The following is a 27,914-nucleotide window of genomic DNA, read 5'->3' on the forward strand; positions in this document are numbered from 1 at the left end:
CTTACATACTTACTCACCCTACTTACAAACTTATCGCAGGCCTGGGTAGACGATTCATTCAACAGATGAACAATAACGGCATTGTGCATGCATTGAAATATGTGGTTCATCGAGGCCTTCAGCATCATATGTAAGTTTGTAAGAAGTTTCACTCTGTAACTATTCTGCCATAAGTATAATTTGGATGTGATGCAGGCAAATTATGTTTCGTTTTAACTGTGTAATTATTATATATATGTTTGTAAGAAGTTGCACTCTGTAACAATTCTTCCATGTGTAATTTGGCTGTGATTACAGCCAAATGATATTTCATTTTAATTGTGTAATTATGTAATTACTGTGTAAAGTTGAAATGTTTTCTCTGACACTTAAATACATGTATTATTATTATTTATACAGATATGCCATGCTAAAATTTGAATTGTGCTGCATTAGGGTATTGCATTGAAGAAAAACATTTTTTTCTTCATTTCCTCCCCCTTTTTTCATCTCTTTAGAAAAGGTTTTGTACTTCTCTCATGCATATTAGAATTGTGAAAACTGGTCAGTTTTCACAATTCGGCTTCCTTTTTTTTCAACAGTGTTAGCTGCTCTTTGTACAGCCCAGGATGCTGATGAAAATGGTATGGTCTGATTCTATTACACTGTTTGAAATAACCGTGTACATTTATGTTGCAAATTGTCATGATTTTTAACAGCAATCATTGATGTAAGATTCAGAACAGGACACAAAGATCATCTTTGACATGTACAATAAAACAGCACAGCTACCTGGGACAACAAAAACACATTAAAACAAATAATGTGTTTTCACAGATGTCCTTATTATTATAAAAAAAGAATGATAATAAGGACATCTGTTCAAATGTGTCAATAGGCACATATCATTAGCCTCATAGCATAATTGCCTAAGTCATATTGTTTAGGTTTTTAGAAAAGAAGAAATGAAAAATCACTATTTGCCTAAGACGGTCATGTAGTGACTTAGACAATCATGAGGAAAAAAATAATTTTGCCTAAGTCATGTTTATCTGCCTTTATTTATTTCTGCCTAACTCTACTCTCCTATTGTAACACTGCTGTCACCCTGCCTTATTGCCTATGTCCACAGCCTATCAGCATACAGCAGTGTTAGGAGAGTTGGGCATAAATGTCAATTTGACCAAAAGATTACTTATTATTATGCTATCAGGCTAACAATATGTAACTGGGCTAAAGGATAGACTATTTTGATCTGTTAAAAGTGTTGTTGGTGTGTTCAGCACACACATGAACACAGACAACAGGAGTCAAACAATAGACAAACATTTTGTGTGGTTATATATACCAACAGTTCAAGTGAACAACAACAGTTCAAGTCCCTCAACAAAAAGATACGTATGTTGCTGAGGGAGGCAAAGGAGTGAGGGCAAGGGAGAGAGGGATCAAATTATAATCACGTACTGTTTAAGTATATTAAATAATTATATTCATGAGCGCAATACTGTCAGGAAGTCAAACAGTTGTATTGAAGGTTATTATTGTTGTAGTATAAGCACAGCCATTAATATCAGACCTGTTATACAGTAGAGACTAAGTGTTCATGAAGACCGTAGTAGCCAACACAGAAGTCATTATATGGGAGCATGTCTGACCTATGTCTGAAGTATGATGGTGTTACACACTATTATGTTCATGTTACCTTCCACTTGAAAAACAAGATGCAATCTTATGTCAAACTATGTGTGACGTCAATCACATGTACTGCTGTTTACTATAGTTTAAAGTTTTACTTTAATTGTAAAAACATGAAATAAAACTTTAAACAGCATGACCAAAAGTAGCAGTACGGCTATTAGTCCAACCACATGACAAGAACTCCAAAATAGAAGTGAGCTTTTTTATTATTAAATGTTCTAGTTGTATGACATACATGCAGTATATAATCAACCAGACAAAAGCCAAACAGCAGACATATCCTTGATTTCCTTCTCAAGAGTCTGAAACAATTGTTCAGTCTTATTCATATAATTTGTTGCATGATCCTTTTTGTTGCATGACATATTTTTAACTGATTAAATAAAGTGTCAAGCATCACGTTTTAGTTGAAAATACATAATTTTGAGTGTGACCAAAATACTTAAACAACAGCTGGGAATGGCGAATACATTTTGCCATTCTTTGAATTGAATTTACAATATATATAATACATTTCATCTTTCATTGTTATTCATTTCGATCGGTTTCTTTCTGTCTTCTATGTTGTATTGACATTGTCAGGTACTTAAATAATATTCCATTGTATACAATTGATTTATGGTAATTACCTTCTATTAAAAAAAGGCACAACTGTAATTATCAATCATCGATATTTATTTATCAATGTTATCTCTATCGTTTTAAATTATTTTAAATATGAGATTTTCAGTTTTATGAGCTTTCAACCCTGGTTCCACTCACATACTGTAGGTTTCTATTTACAGTCTTTCCATGAACATAGAAGTACATTACAACTGTTATTGCTGTTGGTTATTGTGTTTGTTGTGATCTGACGCTTGTCCCCTCTGTATCCCATCAATTTCCCCAGCTACCACGCTCAGTGACCTTCCCATGACAACTCTGCTCCCAATGTCCAGTGTAACTCCAGCTTTGTCTGTGGATCCACCTGCTGCCCACATCTATCGGGGAGAGAGGGTTAATCTGCATTGTGATGCTACAGGCAATACTCCAGACTGGACGTATCAGTGGTTCCATAATAATAGCCAAGGAACACCTCTACATTCTGCTGAACCAACTTCTACAGAACATACCATTACTGCTGACGATGGAACATACTGGTGCCGAATCAAGCGAGGGGAGGAACTCTCACCATTTAGCAATGACATTTCATTGACTATTATTGGTGAGACTGAGACCAGTGGTTTTCACACTTCATAGTCATAATGACCATACTGTTCTTCCAGAGCTAGTTAAAGACAAAACGTATGTGTAACAATTATGAATATGGCCTTAAAATGTGTTTCAGAAATCTCTGTAATAAGTTTTACATTTTATAAAATTGCAGACCCACCAACGCCATCTCTGGAGGTACAGACCCAGTGGTTGGATGTGTTTCCTTCTGAGAAAGTGAAGATGAGCTGTGGAGTTCAGGGGAGTTCTGACTGGACTTTTACCTGGTACAAAGATGGACAGAGACTCAGTGCAGACTCATCTGTGTCCCTGGATGCAGAGGGAATGTCACTCACCATCCTCTCAGCCACACAAACACATCAAGGACTCTACGCATGTAAAAGTCACCATAAAACCAGGAACATCACCTCTGGACCCAGCAAGTCTGCTGATATCACAGTTCATCGTGAGTTTCTTACAGTTCTATTACATGTTACTTTATCTCAGCAAGACCAAAACATTCAATTAATTGTTGTTTATTTTAATTGGCTATATGTTCTGTTATCTGATCTTATTTGATATGAGACAGTAAACTGCAATATCCGTGCAGCCAGAAGTATGAGTTCTTTCCATTTCTGACCACTATTATATTGCACAAGCAGTAACGATACAAATGTGTGACACCACAGAATTAACATGTATTTTCCTTTTCAAATGTAGCTAACAAGCCAAAACCCTTGATGACTCAATATCCAAGTGCTGAGAAGATATACATTGGAGAGCCAGTGTTCTTTGGTTGTAAAGTTGATGTTTCCACTGACTGGGAGTATCTATGGTTCAAAGATGGAGCATCTCTATCAAACAGCGGCAATAGTTATAACATCAGCTCAGCTACTTCATCAGACAGTGGTACTTATAAGTGCATGGCCAAAAGAGGCACAACAACATTCAATACAGAATACAGCGAGGTTCAGACTCAGATATCTGGTGAGCCAAATAAAATGTACTGTGATTTCTGTTTTTGAATGCTTGCTTGTGTATCTGTATATGTGTATGTAAATTGATAAAATAATTTGATAGCATTGTCTCTAATGATTTATAATGGTGACATTCTATTTAAATAAAAAAGCATAACTATGTATGCAGTAAACTTAAAACTGCCTATTTTCTTTTTAGCTATTCCTGTTCCAACCCTGATGCCAATGACTCCATGGTCAGATGTGTTTCCCTCTGAGAAAGTGGAGATGAGCTGTGGAGTTCAGGGGAGTTCTGACTGGACCTTCACCTGGTACAGAGATGGACAGAAGCTCAATGAAGACTCGACTGTGTCCCTCGGTCCTGAAGGTTCAACTGTCACTGTCTCCCCTCCATCACGGACATATACTGGAAAGTACTCTTGTAGAGGTCATCACAAGAAGAAGCGAGTTAACACTGGCGATAGTAACACATTTGACCTAAAAGTGTATGGTAAGTTCCTTTACATTACCATGCCATAATTGTTTTTTTTTTTATCACATTATCATTTGCATCCTGTAAGTCATGAGGTCTGTGTGAATCGAGACTAACAGAAAATGTCTGTTTCTTCTCAATTTTTGATTAGAAAACAAGCCCCAGCCCAGAGTGACACAAACTCCAGGTTTGAAAGAAATTTACATTGGAGAGCCTGTTTCATTCAGCTGCATGGTTGATAAGTCCTCTGGGTGGGAATACATCTGGTACAGAAATGGAACAGAGTTTAACACATCCAGCAATTATAATATAACATCCCCAAAGCCATCTAACAGTGGACAATACCGGTGTCGGGCCAAACGAGGAAAGGGCCCGTTCTATACAGACAAGAGTGAAATAAAAAGTCTGCAATTATCTGGTAAGCACTTATTTTTTTCTTAACTCACCCAGCCCAGGAGACATCACCTTTAATATCAAACTCTTGAACATTTGAAGTGAATATCCATTTGCTACAAACTTCCAGATCCTCCTAAGCCATCTCTGGAGGTACAGACCCAGCGGTTGGATGTGTTCCCTACTGAGAGAATAGAGATGAGCTGTGGAGTTCAAGGGAATTCTGACTGGACTTTTACCTGGTACAGAGATGGACAGAAAGTCAGTGAAGTTTCATCTGTGTCCCTGGATGCAGAGGGAATGTCACTCACCATCCTCTCAGCCACACAAACACATAAAGGACTCTACACCTGTAAAAGTCACCATAAAGCCAGGAACATCAGCTCTGGACCCAGCAACTCTGCTGATATCACAGTTCATCGTGAGTTTTTAACAGTTACTGTATATTACACATTAGTTCTTCTCAGCAAGATTGACACATGCCATTAATTGGTTATTTTAATTGGCTATATTCTATCCGATCGGATAAGAGACAGTACACTTAGTACTGTAATATCAGTGCAGCAGAAGTACTGTAATTGCTTACCTATGTCATTGGTTCTAATGCTAACATATCAAGAGGGAAGATAGCGGTCACATTATCTTATTATTACACTGATAATACAAAGTATGTTTTTGAAGTTTGCTCTCAGAGGCCATTCATTTTGTATTAATGATGCAATATTAGGCTACTACATAACAGACACGTTTCTTTAACAGTGTTTTTTTTTCTCGTGACACTTCTTTGTAATAAGCTTTAGTTGTAATATGATGGGTTGTTGTTGTACTTTCTGATTTAGAAAACAGACCCAAGTCAACATTAAGCAAGAATCCTGGCTTTGATCAGATGTATGTTGGAGAGTCAGTGACCTTCAGCTGTGAAGTTGATGTGTCCTCTGGCTGGGAGTATCTGTGGTTCAAAGACGGAAAACAACTCATCACTTCTGACTCCAGTAAATCCTATAACATCAGCTCTCCTGCTTCCTCTGATGGTGGAATTTATACATGCAAGGGGAAAAGAGGCAAACATGAATTCTTTGCAAATGACAGCGAGACAATTTCTCTTAAAATTATTGGTAAGAAAAGAAAAGATCTTTAAAACGTTTCTAAAATATCTGTTTTAAGAATTACTGTATGTTAGAGCTAGTGTTAGAATGTACAGTTACCAGCTATAAATGTATGAAAATTGTATTGCCAAGGTCTAATAGGTAAGGGATGGGAATTAACTGGTATAACTTATGCCATGTTGTCGTCTATGCAGAAATACCTGTTCCCTCTCTGGAGCTGCAAACTCCATGGCTCGATGTGTTCCCCGCTGAGAGAGTGGAAATGAGCTGCGGAGTTCAGGGAAGCTCTGATTGGACCTATACCTGGCACAGAGACGGACATGAACCCAGTGGTGATCATATTAGTGTGTCCCCTGGAGCAGAGGGTACATCTCTCATCATTTCATCTGCTAAACATGAAGATATTGGAACGTACACATGTAGAGGACAACACAGAACCAGGCCTGTCAAAACTCAATCCAGCAACAAGCTCATTCTCTTTGTCTATGGTGAGCACAGTCGTCCATTTCTGATTACTATTACATTGCACAAGCAGTAAAGAGTAAAGACACTTGTTTCTGACAACACAGAATAAACATTTTCCTTTTCAAATTTAGCTAACAAGCCAAAACCCTTGATGACCCAAGATCCAAGTGTTGAGAAGATGTACATTGGAGAGCCAGTGTCCTTTGGTTGCAAAGTTGACAATTCCACTGGCTGGGAGTATCTATGGTATAAAGATAGAGCATCTCTATCAATCAGCGGTAATAGTTATAACATCAGCTCAGCTGCTTCATCAGACAATGGTACTTATAAGTGCATGGCCAAAAGAGGCACAACAGCATTCAATACAGACGACAGCAAGGTTCGGACTCTACAAATATCTGGTGAGACAAATAAAATGTACTGTGATTTCAGTTTTTGAACGCTTGTGTATCATATAAATTGATACAATAATCTGATAGCATTGCCTCTCATGATTTATAATGGTGACATAGCCTACTGTTTAAATGAAAAAGCCTAACTATGTATGCAGTAAACTCAAAACTGCCTATTTCTTTTTAGCTATTCCTGTTCCATCTCTGAAGCTAATGACTGCATGGTCAGATGTGTTTCCCACTGAGACTGTGGAGTTGAGCTGTGGGGTTCCAGACAGCTCTGACTGGACCTATACATGGTACAGAAATAGAACACAGATGCAGTTGGACACATCTTCATCCCTGGACTCAGATAGAGCTACTCTTTCCATCCAGTCTGCCTCAGCCATACATGCTGGAGAATATGAGTGTATGGGACGACATAAGAGCAGATCTGTCAGCACTGGAAATAGTTCTGGATCTAATCTCACAGTCTATGGTAAGATTATTTATACACTATTGTTACCCCACTTCAATGGATAATTTGACATTTTGTATTTTAGTTGGTTAAATGTTTCCTATGGACACCAGAGGGCTAGAGTCAAATACCAAGCTGTTCCTTTTATGAGAACAGTTTAAATATTCTGCAAAGGGACAAGGCCTGTGATGAGGAAACTTAAAATTGGCAAAATGTGCCTTTAACCCATTTAGACCTGGCAAGCCTATACGTTGTTATACCTTTCAATCCAGGAAAGCATATGTCTCATTTTAGATGTTGCTATATAGCAACATGAATTGTTTTTCTATTATTGAATTGGAAATGGAAGATTCAGAAAACTTAGGTTAGGATTTAGGTGTTTTTAAAATTGGCCTCAGGTCTAAATGGGGTAATATATACGAATGACTAATACTGTATGTCCTTAGTCTAGATTGTGCAGTGTTATCTAAACTTATCTGGCATATTATAACCTCAGATGAGATGCCCAAAGCTGTACTGAAGCAAGGCCCGGAGTACAATGTGATGTACATTGGAGAATCTGTGAACTTCAGCTGTGATGTTACGGTCTCCTCTGGATGGGAGTATCAGTTGTACAAAGATAAATCACCACTGTTCACTTCTAGACACAGTCATTCCATCAGCTCTGTTGTTCAAACAAACAAGGGGGGGTATCAATGCCAAGCTACAAGAGGCAAGAAAACAAAAATTCACACAGAATTTTCAGAGGCCCGTAACCTTGACATTCACGGTAAGCATAATAACCTTTTCCTTCTTTAAATGCATCTGCAAGCATGCAGCTGTTGGAACGAGTTCACCTCATTTTTCAACTGTGTCTGCAGTGCGTCCGTGGGCTGTCATGACCTTGTTAACTGGCTGGTCAGAGGTCTTCTCCACTGATACTCTGGTGCTCAGGTGTGAGGTGAAGGGAAGTCAAAGCCAAGACCAGTGGAACTACACATGGTATGATCTATATATTCAAGCATAGTGTTAGATATTTTATGTCCCATCGCATCTTAAAACACTCTAAAACATACAGGTACAGAGAAGGAAACCATCTAGGTCCCTCTGACATACACACAGTCACGCCCCAGGATGACCCTGATCAGAGCCAGTACACCTGCAAGGGTATCCGCTTTGGACGGCCGTCTTACTCCACCCTCAGTGATGCTTTCAAGACCAAGAACCTCCGTGAGTAAAACCTGATTCATACTTTGTCAAAGGATTGTCGCTCACCACAAATAACTGACATGACATATGTTATAAATTTTACTTGAACACCAGAATCCAGTACAGTATAAGAGTTATTATATTGATTTCCTTTCCCTTTTTTCTGTGTCTCTCTCCCGTCATTATAGTTCTGAAGAGAAGGGTGCTTCTCTCCATCTCTGGTTGCCTCTTCTTTGGAATTATCGTTGTTTTTATCGGATGCATCGCTCTAAGACTAACCCGCAAACCAGGTGTTGGTCTTTATCCTCCTCAGAATCTTTCAGTATATGTTTTTCATTACAAGTACCAATAATTAGTTTATTGGTACAAGCTCTGAATCTGTTTTTTGGTCAAACAACCCCAGGTACTAACCCCCCCCCCCCCCCCAAGATCCCTATTCCCTACCCTTATGAAACCCATGAATAAAAGGCAAAACATATCCATCTTTAACCTAATAGCTAAACAAATGTAATCATTTCATGTATCATGTATTTTCCTATTAGCATTACTGACAATGGCCTAGATATTGTCAGTAATGGTAATAGGAAAATACATTTGAAATGATCCACTCTAGCTGTTTGTCTAATGCATCATGGGTAAAAAAGAAAAGAAACAAAAGAGAAGAAAAAAGATTATGTGAAAATAAGAGAACCGTCCGACCGCCGACGACCCGAGGGGGTTGAGTGCGCGGCTTCGAGTAGGTCGGATAGACGGGTTAGGTTACAGAAAAGTTAATCTGTCATGAGGATACCTAAAAAAGCTTAGCTCTTTGTGGCGACAGTTGCAGGTGACATTTTCTTTCTTCTCAACCCTCACAGACCAGAATGCAGAAAAGCCAGAAGAGCCCAACCTTTTTCTCACCATGGCTGAGCTGAAGACATGTGATGGTATGTACTGTATGCATGTATGCATGTATGCATGTATGCATGTATGCATGTACGCATGTATGCATGTATGCATGCTGTTGGGCGTGTGCTAATGTCATCCGCAGCAGCAATTCTTTCAGCACTGTTCTTTCAAATGTTTACAGTCCATGTTAAAGGTACTGTAGGGTATGTGATTTACTTTGGTTAAAATAAGTGATAGTACTCATTGCTATAGAGTGTTTGTTCAGTAAAAGGAGTCTCCCATGTGTCTCCAGCTCTTTAATAAACAGAAAATTCATTTTCAGTGCTCTCTCCTGATTGGCTTAACACATTGAGTGCCAGGGGTTTTTCAAAACAGGGTACCTCCAGTGCCTGGATTTTTAACCATTTTTGAACCTTTTTCAAGTAGTCACAAAACATTTTCAGTAATCACCGTCCTCACGGTGATACCCTCATTACACACATAGAGGTCTCGTACAATCCGGGGAAAAAGATTAAAAACATTCGGTAATCCGTTCCATAGTTGCAGCCAGTTGAAAATAGTCGAAAATACATCGTAAAAACAAAAAGTACACAGGAGCCGAGATACAGGCTTTTGAAGTCATAAGTTAACCAGGAAGTGGATTGGAGTCTAAATCTTCGTAAAATCATATCTCCTGGTGCTGCTTTTTTTTTTGCCCAAAAACATCCATAACCGTTTTTGGCACACCTCGTTTGGATTATGAAAAACGGTCCGGACCGTTTTTGGCACTCAATGTGTTAAATGTTGTCACTTACCTGAAAATGTACTATATTCTTTTTACTAAAGAGCTCGAGAGACCCCTGTGACCGAACAAACTCTCTTTAGCAATGATTACTATCAGAATAGTCCTTTTTTTGACAACAAAAATAATTACCCAAAAATATCACTTACCCTACCTTTAAGACCTGTCCTCTATGCTACAGATGCCCCTTGCCCATTGGACGACTATGACCGTGTCACTGAGGTTACACTGACTGCTTCAAATAAAGGTATAAAGATATTATTTATATAAAACAGATGATAATTTTTGCTCCGTTGTGCGATGGTGTCAAACGCTGAGAACGGCAGAGAATAGCAGATCTACAAGCTTGTAGGTCGGCTCGGCGTACTCTCTTGATTCATTTCTCATGTTACATTTTCTTCGTTGTTTGCTTGGATGTATATGTGTGATTGTGTGCTAATTGCCTTCTAAACCAGTAGTTCTTTCAAGATTTTTCAAAACTAGCAAAAAAATTGCAGATGTACAAGCTTGCAGTGCGGCACAAAGTGACGCGCTGGCTATTTTTGGCTATTTTTGGCTATTTTTGAATAGCCAACGTATAAAATCTAAAATCACACAGATGCTTTCCCGGTTTTAATTGGTTAAACAATTTGACTTGCAGAGACAGAAGACGATGAAGTCATTTGCAGTGAATCAACACCCCTCCCCATAACTTCCCCAGAGGACCAAGGTATTACAGACAATCGGACATCTTAGGTTTTCTCTCGACGATGACTTGCACATTTCTGTACATATTTTATCACGAGAGGCATATCACTGACCCACATCCTCCTTTATTTCTCTCTCTCTCTCTCTCTCTAGCTGTGACATCTGAGAGCCCTGATACGACAGATGGAAATGGAGGGATGATTTCATTCAAGCAGTGAGGATATATTTAGATCACTTTAGTGTTGTTACTTGTCCTTCAACACTGACTACACAGTCATCATGCCCTGACAATTATCACATAGTTTAGATCAGCTCTCTCTGTTTCTCCCCCTTGTATACTGGAAATGACAAGTTCATGACGAATGTCTGAATGCGGTTCACCAATACATTTCCTGTTGCAACAAAAAAAAAAGGGACATGTTTATGCAAATGAGGGCATGCGTGTGAAGGTCAGTGAAGCCTGTTGGCGTGTTTATTCAAGGGGAAAGGGAGATTTGTTATAGGTGCAGTGGTATGTGAGGATGAGTTAGGGCTCAGGACTTGTGAATAGGGGTTGCTCCTTGGCAGGGTGTGCTTTAGGGCAGCAGTTTCCAACCTTTTTATCCCTGGAACCCCCCTTCTTATATGACACAAGCTGACACCTCCAGGGTGTCAGGTTTGGAAGCAGACTATTGTTCAAAGAAATATGATACATCACCTTTTTGATAAGCTCTGAAATTAACATACAGTACATGTACAGTACAATATGGTGCTGAGTTCACTTGTAGATAATGCTTCAATTCTTTTGCTAAACACCAGATGTCAGCAGATACCATATATTATACTTTACAGCATTCATGGGCCACATGCTGCCCTCACCTTCACTTAATGCGGAATACTGATATATTGATTTAATCTGTTCCAATTCCAAACATGCAAGCATGACCTGCTTTAATTACTGTCTATATTATTAGTTTAATTACTTTTTTTTATGTCCAATGTATTTGTATTTAAGTTCATAGAGTTAACTCTAGTATAACTAAATGCATTTGAAAAAAAATAAAAATAAAATAAAATAGCAGATCTACAAGCTCAAAACATTTTGAGCTTGTAGATCAGCTATTTTTGCTACTTTTGTGTGACATACTAGAATGACGAAGTACGGCATTAATTTACGAAAAAAGTATGGAGATAAGAGGTTTCTGCCCGACAGCAACAATATGCATGTGGCCCTCACTCTAGAGTCTAGAGTGAGTGTGGAAATATAGTGGCCCTCTCCATCATCAAAGTTGCCCACCCCTGGTGTACAGTATGAACTGAAATATTCTTGTTTTATTTGTTTGCCACGTCACAAATATTCCAAAAGTGTATGTTCCTGCTTTGTTTGATTAAAGTGACCATATTGATGCTGTGTGATATGTTTATCCATGTCAGAGTAGCTATTGTATACACAGTACAGTACCAACTAGTCTCAAGGACATTGGATATTGCTAAATAAAATATCAAACTACAAAAGACTAAATATTTAAGCGTGTTCATTCAGACTTGTAATGTTGATATGTGTATGATATTTAATTACAAAACCTGAAGACTTTTTGTAGCATCTTTTCCTCTGAGAACACAAATGTTCCAGAAAGACCTTTTGATAAATAGCTTTAGACTGACTTCCACACAGTGGCGTAGCGAAGTGGTAGCAAGCGATGCACTCCGGGGGGGGGGGGGGGGCCCACTGCGGGCCATCTCCATTGGCATTTGCGAAAGGGCCCCCACCCCCCTCCTTGCGTCGGACGATTTTGCGCTACGCCACTGCTTCCACAATGCAAGGCATACACTAAAGTAATTCATGGCTGGGTTAAATTAAATCACAATATCTCTTTATATGTCTTGATGAATTGAATACTTAGGACCACAATGGAAACAAGCCCTCTGTGCTTTTTGTGTCTTTTAGCATTCTTGTATAATTGTACCGCTGTACCTTTTGCAAACTGTTAATAAAGTGTTCAATCAGTTAATAAAAAACATTCATTAATATTCTATAGATGATAATGGTACAACTAAAAGTGTCTAAATGGATTATAGGAAGGCAGGGGGTGGAGGCTACTGTTTGACTCTCATTTCTGTATATAGACATACTGCAGTGGTGGAAAAAGTACTCAATTGTTTTACTTAAGTAAAAGTATCAATACTGCAATGTAGGAATACTCTGCTACAAGTAAAAATCCGGAATTCAAAATTGACTTGAGTAAAAGTACAAAAGTATTGGTATCAAAATGTACTTGAATTACCAAAAGTAAAAGTAGTACAAAAATGTTGTGGAGTAAAAGTACAATATTTGTCTCTGAGATGTAGTGGAGTAAAAGTAAAAGTATAGAACATTGGAAATATTCCAGTAAAGTGAAAGTACCTCAAAACTGTACTTAAGTACAGTACTTGAGTACTTAGTTACTTTCCACAGCTGCTATACTGTGACAAAGGCAACAGGAAGGTGTAGGTGGAAGTAGAAATGTGGTTGCACGATGTGCGCAGTCACTCAGGCAAGAGCTCAGATGACAGTAAAGTGACAATTTAAGGACTTTTCAGACCTTTTTGATAAAAAATTAAAAGTGAAATGAAAAAAGACCATTACTGCATCAAACGCAATCAACAAGCCGATCTACAAGCTCACAACGCCTCGCAACCGAGTCAAACTAAATGTAATGCCTATATTCCTACAAGTCCAAGTGATTGTCAGGGTGGGTCCCCAGTTCAAATATCGTCGCCTTGCTAAACTAATGGCCTAAGTCATTTTTTTTAAGTTTTTCAGGGAAAAAAAAAACTATATGATATTTCTTAATCATTTCACCCAAAATGTTTATAACAAATTATGACTATTTAAATACTGTAGAAATAACACTGTCTGTCAGTTATGTAACATAAGACCATTGACCTTCTTCAGGCAAACAAAAGCTCACAAAGAAAATGTAATTGTGTACAGTTCTGAGTGTGCAGTAAATCATTGTGATTTACCTGATTTAGCTCCAGCACCTAACCCACTGTCAATACAGTTTGGTTTAACAACGGATGAGCAGGTTTTTTTTCATCTTTTCTCTCACTTTTTGACGACGAGTTCATCTACAAATGAAAGTCACATATCCTGCACCTGCACATGGACCTTGTGAGGGTGTGTGTGTGTGTGTGTGTGTGTGTGTGTGTGTGTGTGTGTGTGTGTGTGTGTGTGTGTGTGTGTGTGTGTGTGTGTGTGTGTGTGTGTGTGTGTGTGTGTGTGTGTGTGTGTGTGTGTGTGCGCGTGCACGTGCGTGCGTGCGTGCGTGCGTGCGTGCGTGCGCGCGCGAGAGAGAGAGAGAGAGAGAGAGAGAGACCTACAGTAGAGAACACTATAGTTATTCAAGAATCAAGATTTATTTGTCAGATTTGTACAGATACAAGCAGAAAAAAAGACATGTGCGGTTTAAGATACAAAAAGCCACATGATGAATCACTATTGCAGCAATAGCTAAATCACCATAGTGACTCATCAACATACAGTTGTAATATAGCAACATCACCATAGCAACAATAACAATACAGGCCAACACTAGAGTTTAAAAGTATTATAAGTAAGCCAGTAACTATAGCTGAAATGTAAACATTCATTCTTAATATATATAACTGAACAGAATATAATTTATATTTTTCAAAATTACCCAAAGTCTTACTGCTCTTGAACATATATCATATTTGGTTCATATGCAATAATATTTGTTTGGTTGTTTGTGAACCAAGCATACGGTATGTGCCCTAAACCTTAGCCCCAACCCTAACCATAAACCTAACACCAACTCCAACCTCAACCATAACCCTAAAGTGATAGAACATACTGTAGGGCTGAGGGGACATTACCAAAGCAGTCAAAAGGCAATGCTGTAAATCTTTGTTGACAGATTATTTTTTATTTCATTTCCTTGGTAGTTCATTTTGAGAAATGATCAGAATTGTACATGTATGGACATTCTTGTGCATGCATGTTAAACATGTGGTTAACCAACACATTTCCTTTAGCAAAAAAAAAAGTTGCATATGCAAGTGAAACAGGAAAGCTGCTACACAGGAAAGCAGCTACGTAAGTCAAAAAATGAACTAAGCACACAACCCTACTTGCATCGCCTTACTGATACTAACTTACCACAGCCCTGCGGCTGTGCATGCATCACCATCTTTCTTTGCACATGGCATGCTCACCTCAATGAAAAATGTGGTTTACCAAGGCCTTCAGCATCATATGTAAGTTTTTTGTTTTTTAGGAAGTTGCATTTTGTAACAGTTTTGTCACCCAAAAAATGATTTGGCAGCCAATTATTATTGTGTTATTATTGCATAATTTCCACAAGCTTTCGCTGACATTTAAATAAAATGTTATGCCATGCTAACATTTGAACAGTGATTTCAGGTATTAGTGACCTATCATGCTCATCTCTTTAGTCATAAAAAGGAACTTGCACTTCTCTCATGTATTAAATATAATTGTCTAAACTGTACACCAACTCTGAATTCTGCTCCCTCTTTTTTTCAGCAGTGTTTGCTGTTCTTTGTACAGCCCAGGATGCAAATGAAAATGGTAAGGTCTGAATCTATTACACTGTGTTGTAAATAATCTTCTAGATTTGTGTTGCAGATTGTAATGATTAACAGAAATCATTGATGTAACGGGACACAAAATAAAAACAGACACAGGCATCCGAGACAACAACAAAAAAAAACACACATTAAAAACAATAATAATGTTCAAATGTGCCAAAGGACAGATACATTATGTAACTGTGCTAAAGGATAGACTGTTATAATCTGTTTAAATGGTTGTTGCTGATAAAACACACATGACAAGAAGAGTCAAACAATAGACAAACATTTTGTGCAGTTATACACAGTAGATACCAAAGGTATAATGAACAGCTTGTTCTAACGTCACAAAAACATTTTTGCTGAGGGAGGTGAAGGAGTGAGGTCAAAGGAAAGAGGGATCAAACTAAATTATAATCAAGCACCGTTTAAGTAAATGTAATAATTGTATTGAGCACAATACTATCAGGAAGCCAGACAGTTGTATTGAAGATTAAATTGTTGTAGTATAAGCACAGGCATTAATGTCAGAGCTGTTAGGGCTGAGTGTTCATGAAGTCAGTAGTAGTACTCACATTTTTTACTTAAGTAAAAGTATCAATATCGCAATGTTGAAATACTCGGTTACAAGTAAAAGTCTGCTATTCAAATTTTACTTGAGTAAAAGTACCAAAATACAAAGTACAAAATGTACCAAAAGTAGAAAGTACTCATTATGAAGAATGTCCCATTTTGCTCTGGATATGATCTACTAAATGCCAAATTGTAAATTGTACTTGAAATATATGTGCCATCACTGACATTTACTGCTGTTTGCTGCAAAAGCATTCTGCATGAACAGAAATAGCACTACGGCTAGTTCAAGTCCAACCACATTTTTAAATGACAGGAACTAAAAAAATGAAGTGAGCTTGCTTCTCTTTTTTATGTTTTCTAGCTCTATAACATACAGTTTAATCAACCAAACAAAAACAAAACAGCAGAGGTATCCTTGGTTTTATTTTAATGTACAGCAGCTTGAAGAGACTGCAATTTAAAAACGCATGGAATTTGATTCTCTTACAAGAGTCTGAAACCATTGTTCAGCCTGGCATATAATTTGTTACATGACCCTTTTCATAAGGGACATTTTTAAATGATTAAAAAAAGTGTCAAGCGAAAATGTGTCATTTTGAGTGTGACCTACGTAAATCATATTCAAACTGGCTACTGGGAGAGATTAAGCTAAAACAATGCAGAGTTCGATATAAACTGCAGCTGGAAGTTTGCAATATAATAAAAGTTCCATCTTTCATTGTATTATCATGTTCTTCAGCTGCATCTGTTTCTTTATAACTTCTATGTTGGATTGACCTTGAAAGCTATACTTTGATTTATTCCATTACATATGAATAATAAATAATCTGCCATATATGTTAACTATGGCCGGGTTTCCCAAAGAGCTCGTGCGTAGAGCATCGTCGCAGGTCCGACGACGGGTCTAACGTGTGACGTCACATGCTTCGCAGTACCATAGCAGGCACGTAGATTTCAGGTCATGCGTGGCCGTACGCAGCTTGCGCAAGCGTCTCCTACACAGCTGGGACTCGGCCAAACCTACGCTCTACCCTCATTAGTAGCAGGTGGTTGTGCCCCTGCGTGCCATCTAAACTGGCTGCGATTGTGGTAAAAGTACATTCGTGAGACAGAATGCGCGCAGCATACTCCCCGCCCACAGTAGGAGGGGAGTACTGTCCTACGAAGCATTTTGTAACGAGCGCCCTGGGCCGCGTGTAACACCCATCGTTCAATGAAATCTATGAAAAGACCGACACACACACACACACACACACACACACACACACACACACACACACACACACACACACACACACACACACACACACACACACACACACACGTGTGTATGTGTATGTATATATATATATATATATATATATATATATATATATATATATATATATATATATATATATATATATATATATATATATATATATATATATATATATTACGGCCGGGCCGGGCCGGTGCGTAAAAGGGCGAGCGGCTGCAGTGCTTCGTCCTCTATGCATGAACCCGAAGTTTACAAATCGTACTCTCACGGATGATCCGATCATCTAATAAAAATATTAAGCACATGCCAAGTTAACTAAAGGTATATAAATGATGCTGAGCTAAATATGTTTCCTTGATTTCGAAGTTTTATAGTTAAACGTTATGATGAAAGTGCAGTTCCTCTCACAAAGTGACAGCTGTTGCGCTCGCCGAGCGCAACAGCTGTCACTTTGTGAGTGAAAAATAACAGATCTGCAAGCTATCAACACGGCATGTCGCAGTGTGTTTGTTGTATATATGTCTGTTTTTTGGGGGAGGCGTCGCCCGTTACGCGTTAAGCTGTCAATCATGCAGGGGGACGCCCCCTCTATCCTCTGATTTTTTTGGAACGGCGAACAATGGCCGCAGTGTTTATTTAAGATCATTGAAATGTCACCTTAAAAAATGCATTTTAATACATTACAGAATGTACCTATAAAAATGTAAGTGTCCAATTCATATAAAGGTAAGTTAGATAAAGGTGCGACTTTATCTTAGTATTTTTGCAAAATCCTGTATATATAGATATATGTATGCAAAGGGTGTTTAAACTATAGTAGGATAGCACTACGTAGTTGACGTAGGCTTTACGTAGGCTACGTCCAGGATCTCTTCACGCACATGCTGTCTCACGAATGTAGTTTTAGCACAGACGAAACGGAACCGTACGAAGATGGTGTCTACTGAAGCCAATTTAGATGAGACGTTGGGCACACACAGCTGCTACTAACGAAGATAGTGCGCAGCGGGGTTGCTACTGCGCAGATGCGTGGAGGCACCTACGCAGCTTCTAGGCTACGCAGGAGCTCAAATTCGTTTGGGAAACGCGGCCTATATCAGTTTAAATTATTTTAAATAGAAGTGTTTTTAGTTTTTATCAGCTTTACATTTAGCCCTGGTTCCAACCACATGGGTTCTTCTTTACAGACTTTTTACGCATTTAATGCACGAACATAGAAGTACACTACAACTGTTATATTATTGCTGTTGGTGGTTGTGTTTGTTGTGATCTAACCCTTGTCCCCTCTGTATCCCATTCCCCAGCTACCACGCTCAATGACCTTCCCAATGTCACAATTGCCAGTGTAACTCCAGTTTTGTCTGTGGATCCACCTGCTGCCCACATCTATCGGGGGGAGAGGGTTAATCTGCGCTGTGATGCTACAGGCAGTACTCCAGACTGGACGTATCAGTGGTTCCATGATAACCAAGGAACACCTCTACCTAAACCAACTTCTACAGAATATACCATTAACTCTGCTGCCCCTGCTCACAATGGAACATACTGGTGCCGAATCAAGCGAGGAGAGGAACTCTCAGCATTTAGCGATGATGTTTCATTCACTGTTATTGGTGAGACTTCATGATGACTGAAATCATTTTTTTTCAAAATTCATAGTCTTCTTTGTTAGAGTAGAACAGGGGTTTTCAACTGGTGGTCCATGGACCACTGGTGGTCCGTGAAGGTATTGCATGTGGTCCCTTGGCATGCATTTAGTAATGTAGGAAAGTGACGTTTTTTTTTCTTCACTATTTGAGTGCACTAAATAACCTGGATGATGATGTGTCAATGTTGTCATTTACTGGGAAGTTAGAGGACTTTGGAGTTTGAATCTCTCAAGAAGGGAGTACCTGATTGAGTCATCATTATTAGGAAATGAGCCCATATAATCCCATGTGTGTGCTCGCTCATACATAAGTTACAGTACAATCAGTATATCAGAATTTGGATAGAACTGACTATGGGTAACCGTGAGATAGGAATAGTGCAGTGGTTCTCAACCTTTTTTGATGCCTTACTTTGTAACACATTACCCCAACACTGGTCGAGGGGTGCGGCCCCTCAGGACATGAGGAAGCTGCGGGTGTGAGTAGAGTTTGTACGACCGACACTGCAACGTGTGCGCAAAGTTTCACGCCGATTGGTCCAGCGGCAGAGATTAGCTGCCCACATTCAGTCAGACTGACTGACTGACTGACTGACTGACAGAGGGACGGACAGGGGAGTAAACATAATCCCCCACCCCCGGCTGTTTCCCGGTCTGGTGGTGATAGCAATCATGATAACAATAATGAATATGTAAAATGTTGATCTTTGTAATTATTGTTCATCTGATCTAATTTGTTTAAATTGCAGACCCACCAACACCAACTCTGGAGGTACAGACCCAGTGGTTGGATGTGTTCCCTACTGAGAGAATTGAGATGAGCTGTGGAGTTAAGGGGAGTTCTGACTGGACTTTTGCCTGGTGGAGAGATGGCCAGCAAGTCAGTGGAGGCTCAGGTGTGTCCCTGGATGCAGAGGGAAAGTCACTCACCATCCTCGTAGCCAGACAAACACATGCAGGCCTCTACACCTGCAAAAGTCTACATAAAACCAGGAAAATCATTCTGAGAAGAAGAATCAAGAAAATCAGCTCTGATTACAGCAAATCAGTTAATATCACAGTTCATTGTGAGTTTAAAACAGATCTATTACATTTATCACAGAAATAATGCTTAATTGGTGCTTATTTTAACTGGCTATGTTCTACTATCTGATCTGATATGAGAGAGTATACACTTTTAGTTTAATATCCATGCAGCAAAAGTATGAGTTATTTACATTTCTGATTACTATTATATTGCACAAGCAGTAATGATACTTACTTGTGAGTTGTGACACCACAAAATGAACATTTATTTTCCATTTCAATTTTAGCTAAAAAGCCGAAACCCTTGATGATTCAAGATCCAAGTGTTGACGACATGTACGCTGGAAAGCCAGTGTTCTTTGGTTGTAAAGTTGACAAATCCACTGGCTGGGAGTATCTATGGTTCAAAGATGGAACACTATCATCAGTCAATGGCAATAGTTATAACATCAGCTCAGCAACTTTATCAGACAGTGGTACTTATAAGTGCAAGGCCAAAAGAGGCACAACATTCAATACAGACTACAGCGAGGCTCAGACTCTACAAATATCTGGTGAGAAATGTTTCTAATATGTTATTTCTATCTTTGAATACTTCTGTGTATCAAATACACTGACACAATAATCTGGAGCATAGCATTGCCTCTCACAATTTATAATGTTACGGTTAATTGAAACAGCAAACTGTAACTATGAATACAGAACACTATCTATTTTCTTTTTAGATATTCCTGTTCCAGCCCTGACGCCAATGACTCCATGGTCAGATGTGTTTCCCTCTGAGAAAGTGGAGATGAGCTGTGGAGTTCAGGGGAGTTCTGACTGGACCTTCACCTGGTACAGAGATGGACAGAAGCTCAATGAAGACTCGACTGTGTCCCTCGGTCCTGAAGGTTCAACTGTTACTGTCTCCCCTCCATCACAAATTTCTGCTGGAAATTACTCATGTAGAGGTCAACACAAGACCAAGCCAATTACTACTGGAGATAGTAACGTATTTGGCCTAACAGTCTATGGTAAGTTGCTTTACATGTTGCTATACAGTACCACTCTATCATCTATCATACAGTATGCATCCCTGTTGTAGGTGATGATATTTGACTCTAGACTAACCGAAAATGCCTGTTCTTCTCCTTTTTTGATTAGCAAACAAGCCCCAGCCCAGACTGAAACAAACTCCAAATTTGACAGAAATATACATTGGAGAGCTTGTTTCATTCAGCTGTTTGGTTGATACGTCCTCTGGGTGGGAATACATCTGGTACAAAGAAGGAACAGAGGTTCACACATCCAGCAGAAATACATATAATATAACATCTCCAAAGCCATCTGACAGTGGACAATACTGGTGTCGAGCCAAACGAGGAAAAGGCCAGTTCATCACAGATCAGAGTGAAAAGGAAAATCTGCAATTATCTGGTAAGCACTTCATTTTTGATAACTCAGCCAGCCCAAGACACATCAAATTTAATGTCAAACTCTTTAAGATTTTATGTGAATATTTAATGCAAACTTTCAGATCCTCCTAAGCCATCTCTGGAGGTACAGACCCTGTGGTTGTATGTGTTCCCTACTGAGAGAATAGAGATGAGCTGTGGCGTTCAGGGGAGTTCTGACTGGACTTTTACCTGGTACAGAAATGGAGGGAAAGTCAGTGGAGGCTCAGATGTGTCCCTGGATAAAGAGGGAATGTCACTCACCATCCTCTCAGCCACACAAACACATCAAGGACTCTACACCTGCAATAGTCACCATAAAACCAGGAACATCATCTCTGGACCCAGCAACTCTGCTGATATCACAGTTCATCGTGAGTTTCTAATAATTAAATCAGTTTTTCTCAGCAAGATTGAGAAACATTCCTTTAATTTGTGTATATTTGAATTGGCTTTGTTCTATTATATGATCTGATATGATATCAGACAGTGCACTTGATGTTACATCAGTGCAGCAGAAGTAGTTATTTCTTACCTCTGACTTTGGTTCTAATCTTAACATATCAAGAGAGAAGATAACAGTCACACATTATCTTGCCACTGACAAAGTATGCTTTTGCAGTTTGCTGTAAGAGATCATACATTTTGTATTAATAATGAAGTGTTAGGTTAGGCCATACTACTGAACATAACAAAAATGCACTATGTAAGTACATTGAGTTTGTTTATTAGTGATTTTACCCACACTTTTATATGTAATGAGCTTTAGTGGTAATGAGACTTCACTGTACTTTATGATTTAGAAAACAGGCCCAAATCAACATTAAGCAAGGATCCTGGCTTTGATCAGATGTATGTTGGAGAGTCAGTGACCTTCAGCTGTGAAGTTGATGTGTCCTCTGGCTGGGAGTATCTGTGGTTCAAAGACGGAAAACAACTCAACACTTCTGACTCCAGTAAATCCAATTACAACATTGGCTCTCCTGCTCCCTCTGATGGTGGAATGTATACATGCAATGGGAAAAGAGGCAAACATGAATTCTTGACAGAGGAGAGCAGGAATATTTCTCTTAATATAATTGGTAAGAATCTTTTTTTAATCTTAAAAATGCTTATAAAATATTTGTTTTAAAAACTATGTTATACTGTATGTGGAATAAGGATAAGCCGTTTCCACTTATTATTTCATACCAATTTATTACCAAGTTCTAATATGGAAAGGATGGGAATTCAATCATAGGACTTACGTATAATTCCATGTTGTTGTCTATGCAGAAATACCTGTTCCCGCTCTAGAGCTGCAAACTCCATGGCTCGATGTGTTCCCCGCTGAGAGAGTGGAAATGAGCTGCGGAGTTCAGGGAAGCTCTGACTGGACTTTTACCTGGTACAGAGATGGACGTGAACTCAGTGGTGATCATGTTAGTGTGTCCCCTGGAGCAGAGGGATCATCTCTCATCATTTCATCTGCTAAACAAGAAGATGCTGGAACATACACCTGCAGAGGACAACACAGAACCCGGCCTGTCAAAACTCAATCCAACAACACACTCATTCTCGTTGTCTATGGTGAGCACAGTTTAGCAGTTGTTTTGTCCACTCGTTAATTTCTGATTACTATTACACACATCACAAGCGGTAACAATACTTATTTCGGACACTACAGAATAAACCTTTTTCTTTTAAAATTTAGCTAACAAGCCAACACCCTTGATGATCCAAGTTCCAAGTGCTGAGAAGATGTACCTTGGAGAGCCAGTGTCCTTTGGTTGTGAAGTTGATGTTTCCACTGGCTGGGAGTATCTATGGTATAAAGATGAAACACCACAATCAAACAGTGGTAATAGTTATAACATCAGCTCAGCTACTTCATCAGACAGTGGTACTTATAAGTGCATGGCCAAAAGAGGCACAACAGCATTCAATACAGACTACAGCAAGAATCAGACTCTACAGATATCTGGTGAGCCATAATCTGTAATTTCAATGTCGTAATGCTTGTATTTGTTATGCTTAATGCTTATAATGTAAACGTATTGTTTAAATGGCATAACTATGGACACAGAAAAGTCACATTTATCTATGTCTTTTTAGCTATTCCTGTTCCAGCTCTGAAGCTAATGACTCCATGGTCAGATGTGTTTCCCACTGAGACTGTGGAGTTGAGCTGTGGGGTTCCAGACAGCTCTGACTGGACCTATACATGGTACAGAAATAGAACACCGATGCAGTTGGACAATTTTCCATCCCTGGACTCAGATAGAGCTACTCTTTCCATCCACTCTGTCTCAGCCATACATGCTGGAGCATATGAGTGTATGGGACGACATAAGAGCAGATCTGTCAGCACTAGAAATAGTTCTGGACCTGTGCTCAAGATCTACGGTGAGATGTTTTATTGTTGGCCCACTTCAATGGATAATTTGACATACACACAAGGGGGAAACATTTAATTAAAGTCAAAGAGCTAGGTTGCCATTTTAGGAAAAATGAATAGAGGGGAACATGTTTAAAGTCTTCACATGTTTAAAGTCTTCTCCAATGTGATGAAGCTTGTGAAGAGGAAACTTAAAAATAAATGTCAACATATACATTTGATCACTGTCTAACATGCCCTTTATCTGGAGTGTGCAGTGTGATCTAAACCAGGGGTCTTCAACGTTTTCAGGCCAAGGACCCCCTAGCTGAGAGAGAGATGAAGCAGGGACCCCCTCTATATTGTATACAATTCAGATACACTTTTGCTGGTCTTTTTTCCCCTCTACACACCTATAACTCTTTGCCAAAAATAGCCGATCTACAAGCTCACAACGCCTCGTGCTGCCAGGCGTTGTGAGCTTGTAGATCTGCTATTTTTGGCTAAAGTTCTCCTCAGAAAAGGGATGCTAGGGTTGAAGTGGTTAAGGTAAAAATAAAAATCATATCACACAAAGATTTGGTGGCCCCCTTGTAGTAACTCTGAGGACCCCCTAGGGGTCCCGGACCCCCTGTTGAAGACCCCTGATCTAAACATTAACATAATTTACATAACCTAACCCTCAGATGAGATGCCCAAAGCCAAAGCTGTACTGACACAAGTTCCAGAGTTCCAAATGATGCACACTGGAGATTCTGTGAACTTCAGCTGTGAAGTTACGGTCTCCTCTGGATGGGAGTATCAGTGGTATAAAGATAAAACACCACTACCACTCACTTCTGGACACAGTCATTCCATCAGCTCTGCAGTTAAAGCAAACGCTGGGGAGTATCAATGCCAAGCAAAAAGAGGCAAGAAAAAAGAATTTCGCACCGAATTATCAGAGGCCCATAACCTTGACATTCAAGGTAAGCGTCAGTAACCTTCCTTCTTAAATGCGTCTGCAAGCACGCAGCTGTTCAACGAAATCACACCATTTTGCAACTGTGTCTGCAGAGCGTCCGTGGGCCGTCATGACCTTGTTAACTGGCTGGTCAGAAGTCTTCTCCACTGATAGCCTGTTGTTCAGATGTGAGGTGCCGGACAGCCGAGATGAGTGGAACTACACATGGTACGATCTACACAGTATGTAGTTGTAGTATGATGTGTACCACACACTTCATGTCTTATATCGTCGCTGTCGGGCAGAAACCAACTATCTCAATTTTTCATCTGTTTTATTTTATTTTAATAAATTAGTGCAAAGTGTAAAGTCACCATACCAACTTTAATGAGGCAGTATTGGTTTGTTTTAATCAGCAGAGAGATATATGTACATGCAATTTCGTTTTAAAAACACTCCAAAACCAAAAAATGCAGGTTCAGAGAAGGAAACGGTCTGGGTCCCTCCGACACCCTCACAGTCATGCCCCAGGATGACCCTGATCAGAGCCAGTACACCTGCCAGGGTATCCGCTTTGAACGGCCCTCTTACTCCAACCCCAGTGATGCTTTCAAGACCAAGAACCTCCGTGAGTAAAACCTAATTCATCATACTTTGTCGTAGGACTGTCGCTCACCAAAAATAACTGATAGGTTATATACTATGAATTTGACTTTCTGTTAAGACCAGAATCACATAAAGTACATTATATAACTTGTGTTGATTTTCTCTCCCTTTCTTTTTGCGTGTCTCACTTCTCTTTATAGTTCTGAAGAGAAGGGTGCTCCTCTCCATCTCTGGTTGTCTCTTCTTTGGAATTCTTGCTGTGTTTATCGGATGCATCGCTCTGAGACTGACCCGCAAGCCAGGTTTTGCTTTATCCTCCTCATCTTTCAGTATATGTATTATATGTTCCATGTAACTGTAAGACAAACAATGTCTACAAGCTCTGAATCTGGGAGTTCGAGGTCAGGCAATTATCATTTACTAACCAACCTCCTACTCTTAACCAAACCATGAATACAATTATTAAATGCTGTAGCCTACCTAAACGGCATCTTTAATCTACAGTAATAGCTAAACATTATATATTTTCCTTCTGGTAATCCAGCCTAGGATGATTACAGTTATAAATTAACCCGCTTTTTTTCTGTGTAACTCTCACAGACAAGAATGAAGAAAAGTCAGAAGAGCCCAACCTTTTTCTCACCATGGCTGAGCTGAAGACACGTGATGGTAGGCCTATGTCCTGTGTGTATATCGTCTCTGTCGGGTGGAAACCTCATTATGTCCAAAACTGTTACTTTTCAGGATTCAAATTCAAAAGTATCAATAGTAGCAGATCTACAAGTAGGGCGTTAATTTGCGAAAAAACACACAAAGTTAAAGTATGGAGATAAGAGGTTTCTGCCCAACAGCATATAGTATGCATATATACATGCATAGTTACATATTGAAATACCGCCGCGGGATCAATAAAGGTCTATCTATCTATCTCTCTAGATGCCCCTTGCCCATTGGATGACTATGACCGTGTCTCTGAGGTTGCATTGGCTGCTGCAAATAAAGGTATAAATGCATAACCTTTAAGATAATAGATGATAAATATGGTGAAATTAGTGACCCCGAAGGCCTCTTGGTTAATTTCTCATATTACATTTTGTTTGTTATTTGTTCGGATGTGAATGTGTGTTTGTGTGCTGTTTTTAAACAATTTGACCTGCAGAGACAGATGACGATGAAGACATTTGCAGTGAATCAACAACCCTCCCCATATCTTCCCCAGAGGACCAAGGTATTACAACCATAGTTTTCTCTCTATGATGACTTGCACATTTCTATTGGCCTATATTTGTTTTTATCAGGAGAAGCATGATATCACTGATCCACAACTGTCTCTCTCTCTCTCTCTCTCTCTCTCTCTCTCTCTCTCTCTCTCTCTCTCTCTCTCTCTCTCTCTCTCTCTCTCTAGCTGTGCCATCTGAGAGTGTTGATACGCCAGAGGTAGAAAGACGGCTGATGTCATTCAAGCACTGAGGATATATTATTTGGATAACTTTAGTGTTTTACATCAAGGCACACACGCACGCACGTGCGCGCGCGCGCACACACACACACACACACACACACACACACACACACACACACACACACACACACACACACACACACACACACACACACACACACACACACACACACACACACACACAATTGTGTATATTCCCAGAAACGTCAATACAGTTCATATATTATTGTCTCGCAACCACATCTATCAGGAGGGTCATAAGAGATAGCCTGGTCGTTGTATATCTCACGTTATATCTCACGTTCTACCCGTTCTGCACGGGTAATCATTTGAAAAGTAGTATATATCTTGCTAATATATTCATATAATTTTAAGTCTTTCCCAAAGGGAACATTGGATTATTGACCATCTATAGTCTTGTAATTTGTCTTAATTCTCCAAAGTTTTTTTTGAAAGGTTGTACAGATTCTGTGTTATGCAGTATTCATCCCAACAAAATGATTTATTCCATTGGAATGCATATTTGTGTTTGATTTAATCACTGATTGTACAAGCCAAATCCATTTATGTACATTCAGTGTACTGTACACCCTGAAATGGCTCCAAATTCTTCATTTAGGCTAAAGTCATTAACACTTAAATTGATTGAAGTAAATGAATACATCTGCATACATGAATAATTTATGATAGTCTTGCTGTATATAATGTATTTTCTTTTGTTCTGCCCGTGGTGTATATTTCATACCATTTATCCTTATGTTGTTTTGTTTACCTGTCACGACAGTCACATGACATAGTCCAAGCGCGTATGTTACTGCCTTGTTTGATTAAAGACACCATATTGATGCTGAGTGGTGGTTATCCATGTCAGAGAAGCAGTATGCTTACAGTATGCACCATGGAGCAGTGACTATCTGCCTAAAGTTCAAAATACAAAATACATTTCTGAGTGTTCTTTCATAATTGTGGCGTTGAATTGTGACATGCTATTTGACTGCAAAAGCTGAAGACACTATGTTTAGTGCCATGGTTCAGTCATTGGGATTATCTTTTCCTCTGAGAGCACATGCAGTATAAGACAGAAGTAGAACAGAATACCAGAATGTTTCAGACAATCCTTTAGATCAGGGGTCTTCAACAGGGGGTCCGGGACCCCTAGGGGGTCGTCAGAGTTCTGACAGGGGGTCCGCCAAATCTTTGTGTGATGACTTTTTTTTTTTCTTTTTACATTAACCACTTGAACCCTACCATCCCTTTCCTGAGGAGAACTTTTGCCAAAAATAGCCGATCTACAAGCTCTCAACGCCTTGCGCTGCGAGGCGTTGAGAGCTTGTAGATCGGCTATTTTTGG

At 39.2% G+C, this 27,914-nt stretch overlaps 1 protein-coding gene across 3 annotated transcripts; it reads left to right on the forward strand.

The window, feature by feature from the left end:
- On the forward strand, positions 1-27,304 carry LOC311054367 (basement membrane-specific heparan sulfate proteoglycan core protein). 3 transcript variants are annotated; one of them, XM_084070269.1, is made up of 26 exons: positions 1-130; positions 582-623; positions 2,567-2,881; positions 3,044-3,334; positions 3,589-3,855; positions 4,045-4,335; positions 4,469-4,735; positions 4,841-5,131; positions 5,550-5,825; positions 6,011-6,304; positions 6,413-6,682; positions 20,486-20,776; positions 20,907-21,179; positions 21,280-21,570; positions 22,000-22,278; positions 22,472-22,765; positions 22,890-23,159; positions 23,291-23,581; positions 24,239-24,520; positions 24,609-24,723; positions 24,972-25,123; positions 25,302-25,403; positions 25,702-25,770; positions 26,038-26,103; positions 26,261-26,329; positions 26,507-27,304. In XM_084070269.1, exons 1-26 carry the CDS (start codon positions 100-102, stop codon positions 26,569-26,571), a joined length of 5,544 nt encoding a protein of 1,847 aa, XP_083926395.1. In that variant the 5' UTR covers positions 1-99; the 3' UTR covers positions 26,572-27,304. The 3 variants fall into 3 exon arrangements, with proteins under 3 accessions (XP_083926395.1, XP_083926396.1, XP_083926397.1); XM_084070270.1 differs by lacking the exons at positions 20,486-20,776; positions 20,907-21,179; positions 21,280-21,570 and adding an exon at positions 6,861-7,151; XM_084070271.1 differs by lacking the exons at positions 5,550-5,825; positions 6,011-6,304.
- Positions 27,305-27,914: the final 610 nt, after the last annotated feature.

This window comes from Gymnoscopelus microlampas (genome assembly GCF_963454915.1).
Source record: "Gymnoscopelus microlampas genome assembly, chromosome: 10".
In the NCBI taxonomy this organism is placed as follows: Eukaryota; Metazoa; Chordata; class Actinopteri; order Myctophiformes; family Myctophidae; genus Gymnoscopelus; species Gymnoscopelus microlampas.